Below are 19704 nucleotides of genomic sequence, written 5' to 3'. Positions count from 1 at the left end.
TAAGTATGGCTAGACGGACAAGTCATTTCAGAGGAGATGAATGGAGAGACTGTCCTATCCAAACTGCGTTTTTCTCGTTGTTTACAACACGATAAGAATCAAACATCAACTCTTTCTGACTTAAAACTCAACCCGTAAGTGCGGTTCAGAGCAAGCCAAAGACATTTTCACTAACGCGTTCCTCCAAAAGAATTGTATCACATCCCAAGTACTTGCCACACACACCCCCAACTTCACACTTTGCAAACCAAACAAGCCAGCCAAAATGGGCTCTTCCAGCAGTAAAGGCAGCGACTCCTACTGGTGGGGCTTCATCGACGACGGCAAGGGCTGGACGGCGCGCCCCAGATCCGAGTACATGAAGACGCCGGCGTACAACAAGGAGCTACGCCGGCAGATGAAGCAAGAGTCTTTGGCAAAGGGTGGAAGTGGACATGTTTCGATGGCGGAACAGTCTCGTAAACAGTGGTAGCAACGTTTTCGTCGAGGTTTCTTTTTCGAGTCTACATTGTGGATTGTTGGATATTCCGGTTCGGTTTAGTTACCCCAATTCTTGAGAACTTAGAAGATGCCGTATGATCATTCTCATTTCGAAGGAATTTGTAGCTCTTACAATCAGGGTCTTTGTATGTTGGTCCATGTGTTTAGCCTAGTTGGAGTCGTAGACTTTCCGTGGAGTGCCCCTTCGGTGACCGCTCCATGTCTTCGTGGCTTTACCCACACAAGATACCAAGCCACCACCAACAAAGTTCTCTCATCCAGGTTTCCCCCATCAAGCGTCTGGTTGAGAGATCGTGCTCTGCCAGGGATTCGAGTCTCGCCAGGGTCCCAGACGAAGGGGATAATCCCCCCCCCCCCCTTCCTTGGTTCTCTTTTCCTTTTTCCAATATGGAGCAGTACACCGTAGTAGCGTTTTGTGGAAGAAGCAATGCAGATGGCCAGGGACGATGTGAGAAATTGAGAGGCAACAGCAAACAGTCTTCTACATCTCTTTGGTTGCCATAATGCAAGATGCTAGAAGCTCTTCCACAGGTGTGAGAAAAAGGGAACTCGCGAAGAACGCTTCGTCGATGGGACTCCACGACAGAATCAGCCATGAAAGTAAAATAAGTGTTTATCACAATCACAGCAAGACGCTCTAAACGTAAAAGTCATTTGATATCTAAGCTTTTGGCCCCCTTCACATCAGGAGGCAATCCTATAGCCAGATGTACACTACAGTTACACGCTCCAGATCATATCACATGGTTGTGAAATCCGGGTCTCATTTTGTGCTCGCTTTCTCTATCCCGAGATCCCCATGAGTGGCTATGGCTTCTCACAATCCGCATCTCTGTATCTGCATATCCTCGTTCTCTAACTGAAGAACCTCATGATCCCGAGACATTTACTGTGTCTTCTTGGTCGCAGTCGCAGTGCCGGAAGGCGCACTGTACATCCACACAGCCGAGAACAGCACAAAGCCGGTGACGGTAGCAAAGATACCAGACAACCAAGGCCAAGCACCCGAGATGACATACGAGCGAGGCCATTCATCGTGAGCCATGTGGCGAACAGAAACAGTGTTTTTCTCCTCGACGTTGGTGAAGAAGGGGCGCTTGTAGTTGATCTTGAAGTTGAAGATGCCGTGCTGATCGGGCAGGATGAAGGAGGTGGTGTAGGTAGTGGCGTCGGCGGTGCTGGCCTTGACGGCGAGCGGGATACGGTGGAAGGGGGACAGCATGCTAAACTCGAGCTGGAGGTCGTCACCCTTGGGAAGGGTGAAGGAGGTCCACTTGTCCCAAGAGTACTCGGAGACGGAGATGGAATAGGTCTGCTCAGGGGGTTAGCCATTTCTCATACTTCTCTAAGCATCTCGCTGAGAATAACTTACGACTTCGTTCTTGATGCGGTAGAGCTCAGGGTTCGTCTCGTTGGCAGCCTCGTTGAGGTAGTGCTCAATGTTGTTGACGCGAAGGACACCAGTCTCCTGGAAAGTCCAGCCGGCGACTCTCTTGGCGAACTCGCGGTTCCAGGTCTTTACCTCCTTGCCAGCAGCCGCGGGCTTGATCTTGGCATCGAACCACTTGTCGCTCAGCAACTCGGCAGATCCAACAAGAGTGAAGCGGGCGCTGTTGCGCGCCTGGAAAGCCGAGACGAGAGCGAGCTGCTCGCCAGCGGCAAATAGGTCGCTGGCGTCAACGACCTCGGCCTGCTCCTTGGGGTTGTAGCTGTAGGCCGTCTTGGGAGCGCGCAGGATCGGGGTGAGGAGCTGGCCAGCACCGAGGACGTGGCCGACACCACTAGGGAAGGCAATAACTTCGCCGTCCTCGTGGAAGAAGTTCTTGACGCCGGCACGGGCCGACTTGGGAGCGGGGATGGCGAGGACGTCGTGCTTCTCGGAGGCGCTAACGGTGTCGTAGTTGAAGTGGTCGACGACAAGGCCGGTGCGGTCGGCGGGGAGGGCGATATCGAGCTCGGCCAGGAGGCTCACGATGGAGGTTGGGACGGTCGACTCGGAGGAGAGGGATAGGAGGATGTTGCCCTTGGCGTTGACGAACTGGAGGAGGATGTTGGGGGTCAGGTTGGGACCGAGACCTGCGGAAGCGTTGTAAGTATAGACTCGGTAGATCTAGGAATGTAATCGGGTCGCATACCCTTGCTCTTGGAGGGGAAAAGCAGAACATGGTCATAGACACGCTCGCCGAGCTTGAACAGCTGCAGAGACTCGCTCTTGGGCGTCTCGTATGAGATGCTGAATCCGCGGCCTAAGTCGATCAATTGGTTAGCTAATCGCATTCTCACCTTACAATCGCTCTTCTCCCCAAGCTTTCCCATGATCTTGAATTAAGATTCAACGTACTTTCCAAATCTCCAAGGAACTTGGAGTATCCCTCCTTCTCAGCAACATCGTCGAGAATCGCCAGAAGCCGGCCGCCGGTGACGCTAATAGCGTGCACAGCGGCAGCTAGAAACAGCAGACAAAGCGAAAGAAGAGACCGCATGATGGACGAAATTCAATGTACAAATTCGTAGGAGGAGGGGGGTGGTGGGTTGGGAGGTTCGAGAAAAAAAAGAGAAAGTTGGGCGCACAGCTGGGGTGCGTTGCGTTGGCGTAGCTGGCTGCGCGGGAGAGCTTGACATGCACTTTTGGGATCCGGTGCATGTGTCTTGAAGCTTGGGGATACGTAGCCGTTGCCAAGCTAAGGTGGTAGCGGTCGGAGAATCCCCGGCAGGTGGGTGGGAGGTCCAATCCCTCCGGGACCTGAGGTGCCCTGAGCTCCCCGTCTCGCTTTTTGGCAGGGGTCCCAAAGGTACCTGCCGGAGGCCAACCCAAGTTATTCCGACGAGGTTTTTCCGACTCTGGACCCCGGGCTCCCGCGACTCCATTCTGAGCTTCGGTCATCGTGGAAAGACGTCCGCCAGCGATAGCAACAATCATTTGACGACACACGACACGGTCAATTGAGTACGTCACGCCCAGAAACCACCTTATACCCTCCTCAAATTCAATTGCATTGCTAATTGCCGATCTCACAGTACCCCAAACAATGTCCTCCGCCGCATCTCCCCGATTCTGGGCCGGGCCCATTCGCTACTGCCGCTGGGCATCCCGCGAGAAGCCAGCCTACTTCTGGTCCGTCGTCCTCGGCGCCCTCGGCCCCATTCAGCTGGCCGTCGTCCCTCCCTTCAGAAACTTCATTGGCGACTACAACGCGCCGCCCATCCCCGTCACATACCCTGGTGAGTTTGAACCACGAAAACCGCGAAACGGCAATAAGGCTGCTCCCCCTGGAAACGTGAAAGGAAATGGAGAAATGCTAACGTCACGGAATGAAATCAGTTCCCGCAGGGCCCAGGAAGCAGCTGACGGGCTACGACGACGAATGAACACCTCCGCCGCAAGACAAACCTAGAAAAATCGAAAACATCCGGGGGGAGAAGCTTTTGTAAATATGAACGGCGTTCGGGCTCTAGACAGCGAACAAGGGATGAAGTGGCTATTGGGCGAGCTGCTGAACCGGAGGTGCAGCTCGCGGGGTTGAACTGCCACGCAGGAGATGATTCTGCTTTGAGGCTTATGCTGTACACTACCAGTCACGCGAAGTTGCAATTCACTCGTGGCCCACTTCAAGTGTTCAAATGCGGCAATGTTCATTTACCAACAGAGACAAAGAGAGAGAGGACGCCAATTATATGCTAGCCTGGTAGAAATCCGCTATGCCCCCTTAAAAACTTGATCGGATGCGATTCCCACCCTTCCCATAACTTTTGTTGTTGCCGGCAATGGCCAGACTCTATCTGTCCCGCTGGACAAGGTTCCATTCGTACTGCGCAACAGTGTTAGAAATTGCAACTTTGATAGTGCGACGGGTTGTCAAGACTTACCACTCGCCCGTCATCATCTCCTGTGTAGACGCATTGTGGCATAGGCGTGATGCATGTAATGCCTGCGTCGTAATTGGCTCCCACCTCTGATCGTGGATCGGTATGGTCCAAGCGGCGGAGCAGCTCCAATACCCACTTGCCGTTCTTGACGCACTTCTTCCAGACATTCACACGGCCTCTCTTGTGGCCGGTGAAGATCAGGCAATTCTCAAGCCACTCGTCGCCAGCACTTTCATAAAAGGCACACGAGTGAACGTAGTCATCGGGCTCGGCGCACACGTTCTGATCGACGAGGACTGTGCCGTTGATGGTGTATAGGATGACGTTCGGGCCGGACCCGAGCATGATTTCGCCAGAGACGTCGTTGATGCGGGCGCATTCGACAGGTCGTGAGAGGGGCAACTTGCGGATGAACTCTAGACGGTTGATATCCCAGAGGAACGCCTGTCCATCTGTCGATGCTGACACAAAAGTGCTGAAGGACTTGGATACAGCAATGCTTGTCACGGGAGCCCGATGACCAAACAACGATGACCGAGGCAGAAGGTCAACTACCTTTCCAGGCGCAGTCTGCACAGCGTACACAGAGATAACGCAGTCCTCTCCCGCTGTGATGAGCGTCTTGGAGTCTGCAAAGATGGCGCAAGATAACTGTCCAATATGAAGATTCTCAAACAGTCCCGCGGGCTTGTGGCTGTTAGCAAAACTCCACTAAATGTCTTGTCAGGCTCTCTTACCTTTCGGTTGTCGCTGAAGAAGAAGCGGACACTGTTGTCGGCATAGCCCCACTCAAGGAACTTGTCATACGGAGCCACATTCAGACGGAAAGGCGAGGCGCAAATTAGGCGATCTATCTTTGGCGAGTAAATCAGAGATGCGACTCTTTCGTGAGATTCTAGAACAACCGTTAGCTTAAACCAGACTGTGGTGGGATGGGGCATACCGAGTAATGGGTGGGAAAGTCTGGTCAAGGCATAGACCGAGGTATCTAACCTCCGTATGGGGCAAGAGAAGTGCTCGCGACCGGGGTGAGACCGAGTGAACACCTGGTGAGGAGTCTGGCCAAAGTTGTGGATGACGCCAGCAGTAATACGCCTCTCCTGGGGATCGCTAATGTTGTCCAAGTCCGTTGCTCCACGGTACGAGAGATGATGGAAGACATTGAGATTGTCCACAGCTGCATCCCCTCTCTGCTTATATCCGAATATGAGATCGATCCAGTTATGCAGGTGTTGGCTAACGTAGGGGCTTTCAAGTGCTTCGCGGTGCTTGGCAATGAAGATCTTTGGGTCACCCTTGGCCCACGGAGGCAGGACAACGTTGTTAACCTTTGTTCCTGTACTTTCGCGGTTGCCAAAGTTGTACTGGTTAATGTTTGTCAGGAATTCTGGGAGGCAAAAGAACTCCGGAATCAGCTCTCTGACATCAGCCTTGTTATCGCATGAGGCAGACTTCCACGCGTGGGGGATAGACTGGAACAGGCGGTCGGCATGATCGAACGATCCACCTTGAAGAAGGATGTAGGATTGAACGAAGGGAGGGAGGCGAATAAGATATGATGACACAATCATAGCGGACGAGTAATGCGTGCCGTAGTGGAATGGAGTTTCCCCTATTTCAGCCAGGGCATCGTATGACTCCCTGAAGCCTGAGATACGACCGGCCGTCTGCGCACCCATCGGCTTTGAGAGGTCTCTGAAAGTTGCCGGATCATTCAGATTTAGCTCCTCGCTCGTATAGTCTGCGAGGACCCAAGGGAATACGGGGTACTGAGTCAAGTCGTTGAACGTACGACCTGCCATCGTGTTGACCAACATGAGGTAGTGGAAGTTGGACATTTCTCCCTTCTGCCACTTCTTCATGGCGGGGTTCCAGGGCGTGGAGTTGAAGATGCTTCCGAATTTCGAACCGAAGCCCTGAGGCATTTCCTCAGAGACCTTCAGCGCCTCAAGACGCCAGGCATCCTCGGGATTGGGAAGTGAACTTGCGGAATTTGTGTGCGGCGCCTTGTTCATCAGCTTGCCAAAAACCTCATCTCTCAGGGTCGGGTTCATGGACGTCAGTAAGTAGCTGCGTCCATCCGTGAAGAAGACCTCGACCGCAACGTCTCGGAACAGGAATCTTCGCTTGGAGATACTGATCACATCGTGCCATCTCCAGCTGCGAGATTCCTGTTCACTTCGGCTTGAGCTCTGGCGTTGCTCAGTCGTCTTGGCGTCCGTGATGATCTCTGAGAAAGGGTCTCTTTCCTCGAGAGGAGCTTGCCAGGCATTGACAATCTCGCCAGAAGCACACTGGAACACGTTGTCCATGATATATAAGGCATCTTTGCCGATGATGAGAATACCCTCGCACCCCTCAAGACCGACGATCCGGGAGATGTTGTATACGGCTTGGACTTGATCACCTTGCTCGAGCCGTCTCATTACCTTGCGGTTCTTGTCCTCGAAGCCTTCGTCGCCTTCGTTGGCATCGTTTGGATCGTCGACAAGCTCAAAGTCTTCTTCGGCACCTACTCCAGACTCATTTGCCTCCGCGTCCTGGTCAACATCCGGTGGGGTGTCCGGATTTTTTGCACCATCAAGGCTCGGGATGGACTGTACACGTGATGATGCCGGCGTAGCTGATTTGATGGGCGACGGGGCGATCTGCGCAGGAGCCATAGCAGTGTTGACCTTGAGAGCCGAAGGAGTCGAGGATTCTCCTGCTCTCCTCTTCGGTTGGTAGTCCGAATGCTTCTTGGAGTAATCTGGCAGAAGTCTCAGACGCATCCGATTACGTCCTTCCGTTCGATCAAGCTTCCACTTAAGTTGAGCCAGCTCGCTAAAGACCGCACCTGGGCGTCGCAAATCATTATCCATCTTGACAAAAGCCGCAGCCAGGAATGCCATATCATCCTGCTGGTCTTGTGTCAGACGTTGGTGCTTGAAGTGCTCGCTGGTAAAGATGCTCTTCATCCAGGCCCCGTTCGCCATGTCGTGGCGGAGGAGGATATTATCCACAGTAAGTGCCTCCGTCTGCCATGCTTTCAGTCGATCTCTGCGCTTCGCTAATCGGAACTTAGCCGAATCAACCGTTCGCTGGTTTTCGACAACGACGAATTCTTCCCAGATCTTTGATATGCCACCGAAAAAGAATGCATCAAGTGATGCACGGTGCTGATCTACCCACTCAATAAAAGCCTCGTCGTCAATTTCGGTGAGCTTAACAACGAAATCCTTCGCCAAGTGCTGCTGGTCTGGTGCTACGCATTGTCTAAACAGCACCTTGGATTCATGGGGCTTCTGGACAAGCATGATGCGCATGATTGTAGCCGCGGCAGACCTGATGGATGCGCGGGAATCGACCAGCTTCGAGTACAATTGATACCAGAAAAGCTTCATGTACTCTTCCTCATTCGCAAGACAGCCTAGAATCGGGGCTTGCCAGTAGAGAATATTGCTCATGAATTCCTTTGCGCTGGCGTCCGGTGTATCTGGATCACCCAGTTCGGAAAACCGCAGCAAAAGTAGCTTCAAGAATGATTGGCGAATTGTTCCCACAGCTTGGCTGCACAAGCGAACACTCTTCAAGGTCGAAACTTCGGGACGTTGAAGGTACTCTAGTACCATGCCAGCAAACTCCAGCATGGGCTCAGTACCGTTGATGAACCAGCCCTCAAAGATAGTATCAGTGACGTGTGCTACAAGTCTACCCATGTTGGTCAGAACTTTGGGTTCGCTGAGAACCTTCTGATTTGCTTGGACATGGCTTCCCAGTTGTTGAAGCGTCTTCCTAAGAACAAAGGATTCGAAGTAGGCTTGGTGCTCCTGGAATCCTGGCGGGATCTTGAGGAAGAGACCAAAACCAGGGAACTCCTTGCGAGTGAAGACCTGGTCTATAAAGACATTGATGACCAGGTCCACCATGCTATCAAGTGTAGCGCTGCTTGACTGTTGGGAAGCGACCTTCTTCTTCGGTGACATGACAGGTGCAAATCGGACCGGGCTTGGGGCCTGAGGAGATGTTTGGTTGGTGAGCAGAACGAAACCAGATGCTTTCCGTAGAGGGGTTCCACGGGGGTTCCCTGCCAACGCAGCAACCGCATCTGTGCTCGTCGTCCGCACGATGGGGCCAGGCTGAGAACCGGCAAGCGGGCGAATCATCACATCCCCGCCCTCAAATGTCAGAGCCGAGTCTCGAGAGTTGAGCTCAGTATCTGGCGTGACAGCATCGGTGCTAACGATTATCGGATAACATGCCCACAAGAGATACCTCACGTACTCGGACGTCAAGGCAAAGTCCTTGAAGTCGGAAGAGCGGGAGTGCAAGTCTCCCAGGAATCGGATAACCGTCAGCAGCATGGGTGCGTGATCTGCTATGCGCTCGCTGTCACGCGGTCCGTTCTCCGCTACTGTAGCGGACGTCAGTCTCTTGAATCCCATACTAAGGCAACGACTCACTTCTTGCATCTAGGCCCCTAGTCTCCATAGACTTAGCCCGTGGCCGATTTTCTAAGCCTTCAAACCCACTTGCCTGAAGATGATGAGACTTTTGAGGCGAATTTGGGTCCTCCTGATGCTTCATGACATCCTTCAAGCCATGCTGCACCATTGAGGTCACGACTTGAAGACATTCAGGGTAGAGGACGCGAGCTCTTCCGAACGTGTCAAGCAAGCTTGAAAACTCAAAATTCCGATCTAAGTCGACATTCGCCACATCAAGTCCGAATAAGATGCTGAAGCATATCGGCCAAAGGGAGGGAATATACCACCAGCGTTTGAGTCGATGCGCCATAATAGTGAAGCCACCAGTCTTACCGGAGAACTTGGCCGTGTACGTGGAGCCGTGCGTGATGAGGAGTCTGGCCAGGATCTTGCTGCCATATACTACTGTTTCGGGGTCGTCGTTGGCCAAGAGATATAACAGCCACTGGTCCATACTCAATAAATATAACTGTTTTTCTTTCTCTCCAAACGGTGGTCTCACCTTGTTCGTCACTGTCCTTGCAAACTTGCGGATGTTGGCCAGGTTGCCCTTTTCGCAGAGCAGGTTTGAATACATTCCAAGAATCTTGGCACCGAGTTGCTTCTTTGTGAGGAACCGGGAGGGGGACGTATTCGATGAGCTGTTGGAGTCGAAGGTTGCCCGTCTGGAATACCCGGAGGCAGGGGTTCGGGCAGTTGCAGATACCGGTCTCGGTGACCTTATCAGAGAGGCTGTTGGCGAGTGGAAGGCATATGTGATGAACAAAGCGAGTGACCTGTGCACCTCTGCTGTGTAGTTGCATTTCACCAGTTGCTCCAAAGCCGCCATGAAGTGTGGCTGCACCTCCTCGGATATCGATTCTGCTTTCATCGCATCAAGTAGCCGTTTGACGATTCCTTTCAAGTCGCTTGTCAGCAGTGCCGATGTCTTTGATCTGAGGGTCGACCCACTCATGCGCATTAATCTTCTGCTATTAAATTGATGATACTTGCTCTTCACTGAAAACGTCACGAATTGCTTGTAGTATAGCTCTTGGGTGATGGGAGCTGATCGTCTCCAAGTATCGAAATCGATAAGTAAAATGCGGTACGCCAGAGGATTCACAATGAAGGACTCCAGAGGCTCCGCATGGTTATAGCCCACGAATTCGAGGACAAGGCTCAAAAGCTGGAAGCTCAATCTGTCCCTTTCTTCACTTGAAATCGGTAGGCGTAGATTGGCGCTGTCAGCACCCAAGTTGACGGTATAGCCCAGTTTGGCTCTGAGAAGCATGCCGAGGATAGCATAGCCATTATCACGCTCCATGGCCTCGCTGTTTCTCCAGCTCTTTCTGATGCACAGGAACGTCATCTCGACTGCTCGAACTGTTTCTTCCACTGAAGTTGCCCTTTCAACAATCTTCAGAGCCAAAGGTGTGAAGCCCGCGAGGCGCCAGAAGTTGTCGTCAAAGTAGGAGGGCATCACCACCACTGGGTTGCCAGATAGGACAGCAACCCCTTGGGATCGCGCCAGTGCATCCAGTAGGCATGGCAGAGCAGCGTTAATCGCAATGGCCGAACCGCTTCTGTGGGTCATTTGGATAAGATTCGTTGCCGCAGGCCGAGGCAGTGCACGGTAAAGCTGAGTATCTTGATAAACACCATCCTCTCTGAAGACACCTGTTGGGAGTATGCTGAGGAGGATCTTGTTCTCTGGGAGGAGGCTACCAGCCTTGTCTCTGATGGCTCTTATAATATCAGAACTCTCATCCCTTCCTGGGTGGAAAACCTCGTTTCGTAGTCCTAAGCTCGCCGAGGCCTCGTAAGTCTGGAATCCGCCTAGACTATCTTGGAAGTTGCCCTGGTATCTTGGGGAGAGGCCGTAGTGAACGGCGAGGAAGTCATCGCTCAAAGCGTCTTCAAATAGATGTGCCGAAGCCAACGACCATTTTGAAAAGACCAATCCGGAACCAAGTTGGCTGGAAAGATCCCTTGGAGTTCCTAGGAATGCTTGGACAGGGTGTTGCTTTGCGTTCGTCGACGCAAATGATGCGAAGCTTTCGGTACTAGCGTTGGCGAGAGGTGGCGGCGAGGGGTATGCACACTTGATCTGCTCCACAAACTCGCCATTGACGTACAGCGAGGCCTTGCTAGCAGTCATTGTTTTGGGTCGTCTGTGAACAAGGGCAATGTGGTACCATTGCTTGTCTTTGAATGACATCCCTTTGAACCTTACACTTGGCCGGCTGGAAGTGACAGAGGTCTGTAAAATGAAGTTGCGGGTATCTCGCTCAAGATACATGAGGAGAAAGCATGTCTGACTAGCATCAAAGACGCCAAAGAGGGTTGTATGAGAGTTGGGGTCAAAACGATCCACGCGGATCCATGCCGTAAAGGTGTAGCCTGGAGATGAGCTGGGAGGGAAAGACCGGCCGAGGGTGGGTAGTTCGATAGACGAGTGGCCATGGAGAGAAAGGTCGAATTGGAAGAATGGTGGCCCACTGTACGTCGAAGTCATCTCCAAGCAGAACTCTGATGCTTCCGGCAGTGTGCTCGATAGCAAGAACTGGGTATCCGCGGGTTGGTTGAATCCCAAGTACATGAGCTTCTTGCACATGATTAGGAGCTTGTCCTTCTCTGCTTGGTCGAGTTTGACAGCAGGGCTGAACAGCACACGAAGGAAGCGTGATAATACTCCGGTTGCGTGAAGAGCTGCAAGGTTGAACATCGAGACGGAAACCGCGCTTGACATGATCTCCAGAACGGCCATAGAGCAGGAATTAGCCGGCATGTCCTGCGCTCGCGGGATAGACTCCCAGAAGCCCACGACAGCACGCAAAATCTCAGGGTTTCTAAAGATGGCCCGTTTCTGCATGGCGTCGCGCAATTCCTGGACTATGTCTTTTCGTTCTGGAACTGACGCCGTGTTTTTTTTCTGGGCTCCGTCCTCAGGAGGCTCTTCTGGGTCCGTTGTCTTGTTATCTTCGTCCATCGACTCTGAACTTGTCGCAACCGACTGACAAATGGCATCCATAGTTTTGTCCCCAAGCGAGAATGCCAGCAGTTTCCCAAACATCTGACAGTTGGTCCACAGGTCGGAGTCGCTTCCGCCAAGGCCAACGCTGGCAATAGTCTGCTCGAGAGCCTCCCATCCGCCACCTTCTACCCTGTGGCGAAAATAGCGCTTGTTTCCCGGATGGTCCAAAAAGGCAGCGGCACAGACGTCCAAGACAGCTTCGAGTAACCCGAACAGACCTTCTTTCTCTTCTTTGGTCCGGCGTTGGGGGTTGTAAAAGCCCGAATAGGATCTCAGCACGTCGAGGAGCCTGTTAAACCCGTGTAGGTGCCTAAAATCGTCTTGAGGCGGGCTCGGGGGCTCGGTCGCGGCAATGTGCTGTCGTATCTGGCGCAAGCTCTTGATGAGCACGGGAAACTCGGGGTATCCATCGTTGGTCCGCCGTTGCGTGTTGGAGGTGAGGGTATCGAGGAGGCCGCGCAGGATTTCGAGAGCCTTCGAGTTGGCGGCGCTGGACGATCTAGAAGACGCCGAAGTCGAGGAGCGATAACGCCTCGACACTTGCAAGGTCGACATGTTTGATTTTTGCTACTGCAGCGTTTCCCTCATTCCAAAACGTTCAATCCCAGCACCCATCGAGGGTCCAGGCAACGGTCCAAGCTAGTCGGCATCGAAAGTAGGATGCGGCGTGAAATGGAACGGCAGCTCGCAGCTGAGGATACTAGTCGGTGGGGGATTCGAGGAGTGAGTGTAGTGGATGTAAGGGTGGAGGTTTGAGGTGGTGGAATAGTATAATCTCAGGGTAAAGAAGAAACCGCAATTCTTGAATATCTCGATAGCAAAAAAAGCTGATTCACCTCGAATTTGCTTCGATTTCCCCGTGTTGCAGCTACGCGTTATCGCAAAGACGGAGACGGAGCTGATGCTTGTGAGTGTCAGCCTTGAGCAGTGAAGTGTGGCTTGCATCGCCCTCAGTGGCCGCCTTGTCACGCACAAGTAGGAAGGAACGTCTGACGTGCCGGCCGCGTTGGGAAGGAGTGGGGTAGGAATGGTGGCGGTGCTACGGCAGCTCAGTCATCGTGGACGGACCCGACAAGGCCGACACCGCTAAAGGAGGATGCTGCCACGACTCCCCAGTGAGCTAGGTAGCTAGGTACACCGTACTCCACTGAAGCAGACCACCACGTCCATGTTCCCGTCAGTTTGGGGGTCCCGTTGCATTGCGCAGAGACGATGGTGACACGCCTTGCCCCCATGCTATTCATGGAAACGGCTCATACTGCGTGAGATTCTCATGAAGCGCACAGTGAGGGCTACTTTTCACTTTCTTGGTTATCAGCTTCACATACGAGGCGGCATGGTGATCTTATTTACCTTGATGAACCTTTGATTAATTAGATACTCACATTCGTTACTACCTTCTATCATCGCGGATATCTACAGTGACATGTTCCAAAATGCGAGCCTGATGCCGACAAGCTATAGCTGAGCTTCAGAAACAAGGTGCGTCTTAGTGCAGATAAACCCTGGCTTATCGCGGCCAAACTGAGATGTGCAGGCAGAGATACGGATAGCTTCCGGTGCTAACACTAACAGTGGACTGGGAGTCTGGGATAACGAGAGTGGACCCCATGAAACATTGTTGCTTCATCCCGATCGAGCACACTCTCAAATATAGACACCAAGGTATCCGTATGGCCAAGTACCGAATCGATAGTAGATGGATGTCGTGCCCTTTGGTCGGCAGCTCGGACCCCAAGCCCAAAGCTGACGCGAGTTGTCTTGCTTGCCTGGGATGACGAAGAATCGCTTGGTGTACACATCCGTACATGTACTCGCAACTGAATAATCGCAAAAGGTAGCTGGAAGGTTGAAGAGAACACCCTCACTGATGCATGAAACCCACCAGCAAAAGCTAGAAAGACCTCAAAGACATAGAAACACGAATCAGTCGACGGCGGCCTATCAGTCTTTCTAGCTCTTTGAGTCAGTGGCCAGCCTTCAACGCTAGATGACTATGACAATGCAGGTAAACAACAGACAGAGAGTCGGTCAACTGCCCATGTGTCATGACTCCGTTGACCGGGGTTTGCTTGGGCGATCATCGGCTCAGGCGCTGGCCATCCTTTCGGAGGATCACTGCTGCATCTGGGAGGAAGCTTAGGCGGCATGCGCAGTTTCAGTCTGCCTCGTCCCCAACTCCATGACACCGAGACATGGGCAAGCTTGAATGTGATAGACTGAATACAGTCCCAAGATGTTCTCATAATGCGACGATGCTCACCGACATGTTCGCCGAGATGGTGTCAAGCTTCGTTATTGCGTCCATGGACAACGACACGCGTACCGCAGACATCCATATCGAACTGGCGTGAATGATCCAATTGCCTTTGCGGATGGATCAAGATGGTGTGCTGAGAGGTAGTCTTCGCATTGACAATTGACTCGCAAGCTCGTGGCGTTTCCTTTATATGCAACACCCACAGAGACGTTCCTGAGCCGATGGGCGGTTGGTGAACTAAAACAAAAGGCAATTATCATATTCGGACGAATGTTTCCGCTCTGCTGACCTGCGCGAGTAACGCAAGCCGCCGTCGCCGCCGCCGCCATTGTCGCCTCCCATAATGAGAGGACCCGGATGAGTCCTTCGAATAATATGAGCTAGAGCTCGGGGCTGGCAGTTGGCAGGTTGGCTCTTCGTACCAAACTGCGGCTGGTATGTCTGGCATGTCTGACTTGCCGTCTCCAGCAGGTCCTCCACCAACGCCAGACGGCCTCCCGATGACGGGAAGACAGGGGAATGGATAGAGGCACGTGCCAGGCACCACACGGGGACGCTCTCATCTGACCCGTGGGTCAGGCGTATGGCCTAGCTCGGACCAGCATAGCGTTGGTGCTGGGCCTCGTCTCCCCGCCTCCATGTTCCAGTCAGACAGCTCGCCGCTCTTGAACCCCTTCCGCCTAGGAGCTTGCCCTTGAGCAAGGGCAGCAGAGGTACCTTGCGGGATAGCTCAAGCATCGAGGACCACCTGAGCGACAACCGCCCGACCAGCATCACCTTGAGTCTTTGGGTGCTGGGGGCATTGAGGAGACCAACAAAGCAACCGCTTGGGTAGTGGCTCCGGAACCTAGTACCCTCTTCGCCTTGGATTTAATCCCAGGTAGGTCTTATCCACACAAAGACCCAGCTGCGCCAGACACCTTATTACAGTTAATCGCATCATCGTTGAGCAGGTTCCTTACTCAATATGGCAGCCGGCAGCCCAGCAGGCTAGGAAGAACCGAGACGCCGTCCTGCATCCCGAGGCCAGGCAGGCAGTATCAGATCCGGACACACGCGACAAATGCATACGGAGTAGACTGCCAGCACACAACATGCACGAGTGTGGTCTGTTTTTCTTTGAATGGCCGACCGTAGAGCTCAACAAAACGACGAAAGCTTCGGCTGTCGAGATAAGACGGGATGGCAGCGCTTGTTAAGCTCCAGGGTCCTCCGGATAGATCTGCCTCGCCCTCCGCTCCGTGAATCGTCCATTACGCGTTATCGCATGCAGCGTTATGCGGGATATGCGGACTGTGTGGGTGTGCTCTGGAAGGTCGGGAGGGGGAGCTTGATTGTGGACTAGTAGAAGTGGGTGAAGAATGTCTGAGGAATGCTGATAGCGTGGTACATCTTCTCGACTTGCTCATGACCATGGAGCTGGCGCCCCAAGCTGCGACTGATTGGTAGGCTGTGCCACTGTACTGCTCCTTTGGTGCCTGGCACGTATGGCATTGCATTGGCGCTGTGCTGGCTTGATCGTCCGTTGCTTTGGGGATGCTTGGGATGGTCGATTGGAAGCTGTCAACCGTATCCGTACGAAGGTTCCTTAGAAATGAAAAAAGCACCCTCATGGCCATGGGTTATCATTCATGAGCCATGGGTCTTCGTCAGGAAGAGCGAGACTCCGAGGCTGTTGGATAAGGTAGGGCGAAGCACGGAGTACATTGCCCGCCCATGCTCTGCTGTCTCTGATTGCCTCCGTATCGGCCTTGGCTGTTAGCACTTGGGCAGATAGCCTCGGGGGTAGGAAGGGTATGACGTCGCCCCCTCAGAGCTCTGACTCTGGCTCTCAAGGTGCAATGGTCGGTCATCCGTGTTTCCTTGTCGGTCGCAACCACAAGAATCCGACGATGTTGCAGAGACATGGGAGAAAGGCTGTCTAAAGCTTCAGATGAGCGTGAACGTTGGAAGCCGATAGAAAAACACCATGGCAAGGCATGGCATGGCATGGCAGACACATTGTCGACGGCGGGAAGCCTGGGTGAAGCTTCTCCAACAGACGGAGGCCGGATTGGTTGTGTTCCTGGCGGATGCAGCGTGCTGCTGGAAAGAAAGAGGAGAAGAAGAAGTACCCACGGAAGTCACTTGCTATCGCCCATCTCACAATCCCATCCCCCGTCGTGCCGTCAGGTCCTCTTCTGAAGCAGCCTTCCGTATCGAACAAGTGACAAGCTGCTCGGGTTAGAGTGGTAAGGTACTGGGTACGTACCTGTTGCCTGTAGGCGGGGACTGGTCCCAGGGAAACCCCAAACGTGACCCTCCCAGACTGTCCCAGTACCTCCCTTATCGCATTGCCGAGGAAACCCTATCGAGTCATTCCATTGGTTCTCTCGCCATTGCGCTAAGCCGGTTTCGGCTCCGTCAGCCACCCTCCAGCTCTTATCTTGGTTGGCTGCGTCACACAATAGCAGCAACTGGGGCGGCGCAACCATCCTAAGGCCGATACCTCACCTCCAGCTGTGCGCACGCAACCGCTGTCGCTGCCTTCCCTTTATATCTACCCGCTCCCGCTCTCCAACAGCTCCATCGACTATCTCTCTGCTCCATCTCTCCTCCATCCCTCCCCCTCCTTCATCGACCATCCATCCTCCCAATTCCATCGAGTATCCGTCTGTCCTTGGCGTCCTTCGCAGCTTCAGTTTCCTTCTCTGTCATCACAACCAGCGTCTCCGGTAGACTCTACTCACCACCACAACACCGCCCATCATGAGAGGCTTCATCGGTGCTGTGGCCGGCCTGGCCGCTGTTGCCAGCGCTTCCCCCTCTCTCTCCATTGAGACTGTTCACGACGGCGCTGCGCCCCTTCTTTCTTCCACCAATGCCGAGGCTGTCCCGAACTCGTACATCGTCAAGTTCAAGAAGCACGTCTCGGACTCCGGCGCCTCGGACCACCACAACTGGGTCCAGAACATTCACTCCTCCGCTCAGGATGAGCGTCTCGAGCTGCGCAAGCGCGGCCAAGAGCCCATGGTTGATGATGTCTTCCACGGCTTGAAGCACACATACAAGATTGGCAAGGACTTCTTGGGCTACGCCGGTCACTTCGACGATGCTACCATCGAGAAGGTCCGGAGGCACCCTGACGTAAGTTCGACCCTGATACCCTCCTCCCGAGATCCAAGACGCACCCCAAACCCGTGGACCCACAATCATTGCAGTTCACGGCCGAGGCGGTCTTGGCTGTCGGACCTTGACGGGCTCGGGCTCCCAAGCTCGGCTCGGCCGCTCTCGGCTACCCAACAGCATTCTCGAAACAAGTGCTAACATGCTTATTCACAGGTCGAGTTCATCGAGGTCGACTCCGTTGTCCACACTCAGGTTCCCGTCAAGTCCCAGGTTGAGGACAAGTGTGACGGCGAGCTCGAGAAGCTGGCCCCCTGGGGTCTGGCTCGTGTCTCCCACCGCAAGTCTCTTGGTTTCGGCACATATGACAAGTACCTCTATGCCGAGGATGCCGGCGAAGGTGTTGACGCCTACGTGATTGACACCGGTACCAACGTTGACCACGTCGACTTCGAGGGCCGCGCCAAGTGGGGAAAGACCATTCCCTCTGGTGACCAGGACGCCGATGGCAACGGTCACGGCACTCACTGCTCCGGCACCATCGCCGGCAAGAAGTACGGTGTCGCCAAGAAGGCCAATGTTTACGCCGTCAAGGTCCTCCGCTCCAACGGCTCCGGCACCATGTCCGACGTCGTCAAGGGTGTTGAGTGGGCTGCCACCTCCCACACTGAGCAGGTTCAGGCTACCAAGGATGGCAAGCGCAAGGGTTTCAAGGGCTCCGTCGCCAACATGTCTCTTGGTGGTGGCAAGACCCAGGCTCTCGATGCCGTTGTGAACGCCGCCGTCGATGCTGGTATCCACTTCGCCGTCGCCGCCGGCAACGACAACGCCGATGCCTGCAACTACTCTCCCGCTGCTGCTGAGAAGGCCGTCACTGTCGGTGCCACTGAGCTCGGTGACCGCCGCTCTTACTTCTCCAACTACGGAAAGTGCACTGACATCTTCGCCCCCGGCACCAACATCAAGTCCACCTGGATTGGCAGCAAGTACGCCGTCAACACCATCTCTGGTACCTCCATGGCCTCCCCCCACATCTGCGGTCTCCTGGCCTACTACCTTTCCCTCCAGCCCGCTTCTGACTCCGAGTACTCTGTTGCTCCCATCACCCCCAAGAAGCTCAAGGAGGCTCTTATTGCCGTCGGTACCGTCGGTGCCCTCAGCGACATTCCCCGCGACACCCCCAACGTCCTCGCCTGGAACGGCGGTGGCTGCAACAACTACACTGCCATCGTCAAGGCCGGCGGCTACACTGTCAAGCAGGAGTCCAAGGAGACCACCATCGATGACCTCGAGAAGGCCATTGAGGAGGATTTCGAGGTTCTCTCTGGCAAGGTTGTCAAGGGTGCCAAGACCGTCGGCACCAAGGCCGAGAAGTTCGCCAAGAAGATCCACAATTTGGTCGACGAAGAGCTTAAGGAGTTCCTTAGGGAGACCTCTTTGTAAGCGTTGTAATAGAGCGCTAGACTGGTTCTTTATTTCCTTTTTCTTTGGGTCCATGAGAGTGTACGCATAGGGTTATTGCGGGATGGGATAGGATGGATGCATCGCTTTCATAGCTACATACAGATCTCATAGCACAACCAATAAGTTTTCTTAAATGCAACCGATTTCAGTTTAGGTCAGCTTGACTGTCGATATTTGCCAAGCGACTGTTGCTATGGTCTCATAGGCCGTGCTCTCACAAAGTTGGGCACGTCTGAGTTGTCCCAAAGTTTAACAACGTTCATGAGTAAGCCCGCCATGCGGTTGAAGTTGAGGTTGTCAATCTAAAATAGGACTGATGTGAGCGCACATAGATACACAGGGTGCATAGGGGATTGGAACACATGGCTAGTTTCCGTCATCTGAGTCAATCTGGCGTTGAGACATTGCATTTGAACAACCCAGTTCTGGATACCCAGCCAATCTTGGCTTGCCCGATTTGTCTGCACCTTGCATTCGCTGTGCGAGGGCGAAAAGAAGGGAAGGAGGGGAGATTGGAATGTTATCCGGTCTTTCCACGGGAGGAATGACACAACGGCAGGCTCTTGCCCAGGTGCCACCTCATACCTGCCTTCCCAAGGCCAAGGGAAGGGATCAGTCAGCTCCTCTCCTTCCTTCGCCTGGACATGACGTGCCCTCCCATCTCTTTTCTTTTCAAAGTTCACTCAGCACCGGAGAAGGAGCAGTCATGGAGCTCGTCGTCGGTGTGAATGCTGGCTGCTGTTCATGGCCCTGCTCAAGGGACGACATCACTCTTCCACATCCTCCATCAGACTTTCACGGCTCAACATTTGACACTCTCGACGATACTTCTCCATAGTCTCCCAGCTCGCTTTTGGTTAGCCCCAGGCCAAGTCCCAAACTTCGACCGACAAATAGCAGTTTCACTTGAATCTCTCTACTTCCCTTTATACCTAAGCCGCCGCGAGATTTGGCGCCTCTTCCGCCTAGACCATCCTCCTAATATACTCAAGCCCACCCTATGCGGCGACATAACAGTGCCAAGT

General features: G+C 53.6%; 4 protein-coding genes across 4 annotated transcripts; 2 read left to right on the top strand and 2 right to left on the bottom strand.

Annotated features, from left to right (window-relative positions):
- Window positions 1-1137: 1137 nt before the first annotated feature.
- On the bottom strand, window positions 1138-3257 carry BDP55DRAFT_569793 (dolichyl-diphosphooligosaccharide-protein glycosyltransferase 48kD subunit). The gene is made up of 4 exons (XM_060570740.1): window positions 2843-3257; window positions 2637-2747; window positions 1874-2577; window positions 1138-1813 (listed from the first exon to the last, which is right to left on the bottom strand). The coding sequence occupies exons 1-4, from the start codon at window positions 2982-2984 to the stop codon at window positions 1388-1390; spliced, it is 1383 nt and encodes a 460-aa protein (XP_060436925.1). The 5' UTR covers window positions 2985-3257; the 3' UTR covers window positions 1138-1387.
- Window positions 3258-3530: 273 nt separating this feature from the next.
- BDP55DRAFT_722411 (NADH-ubiquinone oxidoreductase 9.5 kDa subunit) lies at window positions 3531-3870 on the top strand (the record flags this gene model as incomplete). The annotated part of the gene is made up of 2 exons (XM_060578603.1): window positions 3531-3723; window positions 3824-3870. The coding sequence occupies 2 exons, from the start codon at window positions 3531-3533 to the stop codon at window positions 3868-3870; spliced, it is 240 nt and encodes a 79-aa protein (XP_060436924.1).
- Window positions 3871-4186: 316 nt separating this feature from the next.
- Window positions 4187-12812, bottom strand: BDP55DRAFT_762794 (beige/BEACH domain-containing protein). The gene is made up of 6 exons (XM_060580894.1): window positions 9786-12812; window positions 8811-9731; window positions 5312-8761; window positions 5106-5263; window positions 4369-5055; window positions 4187-4310 (listed from the first exon to the last, which is right to left on the bottom strand). The coding sequence occupies exons 1-6, from the start codon at window positions 12403-12405 to the stop codon at window positions 4278-4280; spliced, it is 7869 nt and encodes a 2622-aa protein (XP_060436923.1). The 5' UTR covers window positions 12406-12812; the 3' UTR covers window positions 4187-4277.
- Window positions 12813-16581: 3769 nt separating this feature from the next.
- On the top strand, window positions 16582-18832 carry BDP55DRAFT_640683 (subtilase). Its single transcript, XM_060573359.1, has 2 exons — window positions 16582-17236; window positions 17432-18832. The coding sequence occupies exons 1-2, from the start codon at window positions 16859-16861 to the stop codon at window positions 18656-18658; spliced, it is 1605 nt and encodes a 534-aa protein (XP_060436922.1). The 5' UTR covers window positions 16582-16858; the 3' UTR covers window positions 18659-18832.
- Window positions 18833-19704: the final 872 nt, after the last annotated feature.

This window comes from Colletotrichum godetiae (assembly GCF_030913485.1).
Source record: "Colletotrichum godetiae strain CBS 193.32 chromosome Unknown BDP55scaffold_1, whole genome shotgun sequence".
NCBI lineage: Eukaryota > Fungi > Ascomycota > Sordariomycetes > Glomerellales > Glomerellaceae > Colletotrichum > Colletotrichum godetiae.
This window is presented reverse-complemented; position numbering and strand designations above follow the sequence as displayed.

What these genes read in the sequence shown, in the direction of transcription:
- BDP55DRAFT_569793 (XM_060570740.1), bottom strand. Translation starts at nt 2,984, where the DNA reads ATGCGGTCTCTTCTTTCGCTTTGTCTGCTGTTTCTAGCTGCCGCTGTG. An exon ending in TTTCCCCTCCAAGAGCAAGG is followed by an intron (nt 2,578 to 2,636) that starts GTATGCGACCCG and finishes ACGCTTCCGCAG; the next exon opens with GTCTCGGTCCCAACCTGACC. An exon ending in ACCGCATCAAGAACGAAGTC is followed by an intron (nt 1,814 to 1,873) that starts GTAAGTTATTCT and finishes CCCCCTGAGCAG; the next exon opens with ACCTATTCCATCTCCGTCTC.
- BDP55DRAFT_762794 (XM_060580894.1), bottom strand. Translation starts at nt 12,405, where the DNA reads ATGTCGACCTTGCAAGTGTCGAGGCGTTATCGCTCCTCGACTTCGGCG. An exon ending in CAGAAGATTAATGCGCATGA is followed by an intron (nt 9,732 to 9,785) that starts GTGGGTCGACCC and finishes GCGACTTGAAAG; the next exon opens with GAATCGTCAAACGGCTACTT. An exon ending in TCTTCAGCGACAACCGAAAG is followed by an intron (nt 5,056 to 5,105) that starts GTAAGAGAGCCT and finishes AACAGCCACAAG; the next exon opens with CCCGCGGGACTGTTTGAGAA.
- BDP55DRAFT_640683 (XM_060573359.1), top strand. Translation starts at nt 16,859, where the DNA reads ATGAGAGGCTTCATCGGTGCTGTGGCCGGCCTGGCCGCTGTTGCCAGC. An exon ending in AGGTCCGGAGGCACCCTGAC is followed by an intron (nt 17,237 to 17,431) that starts GTAAGTTCGACC and finishes GCTTATTCACAG; the next exon opens with GTCGAGTTCATCGAGGTCGA.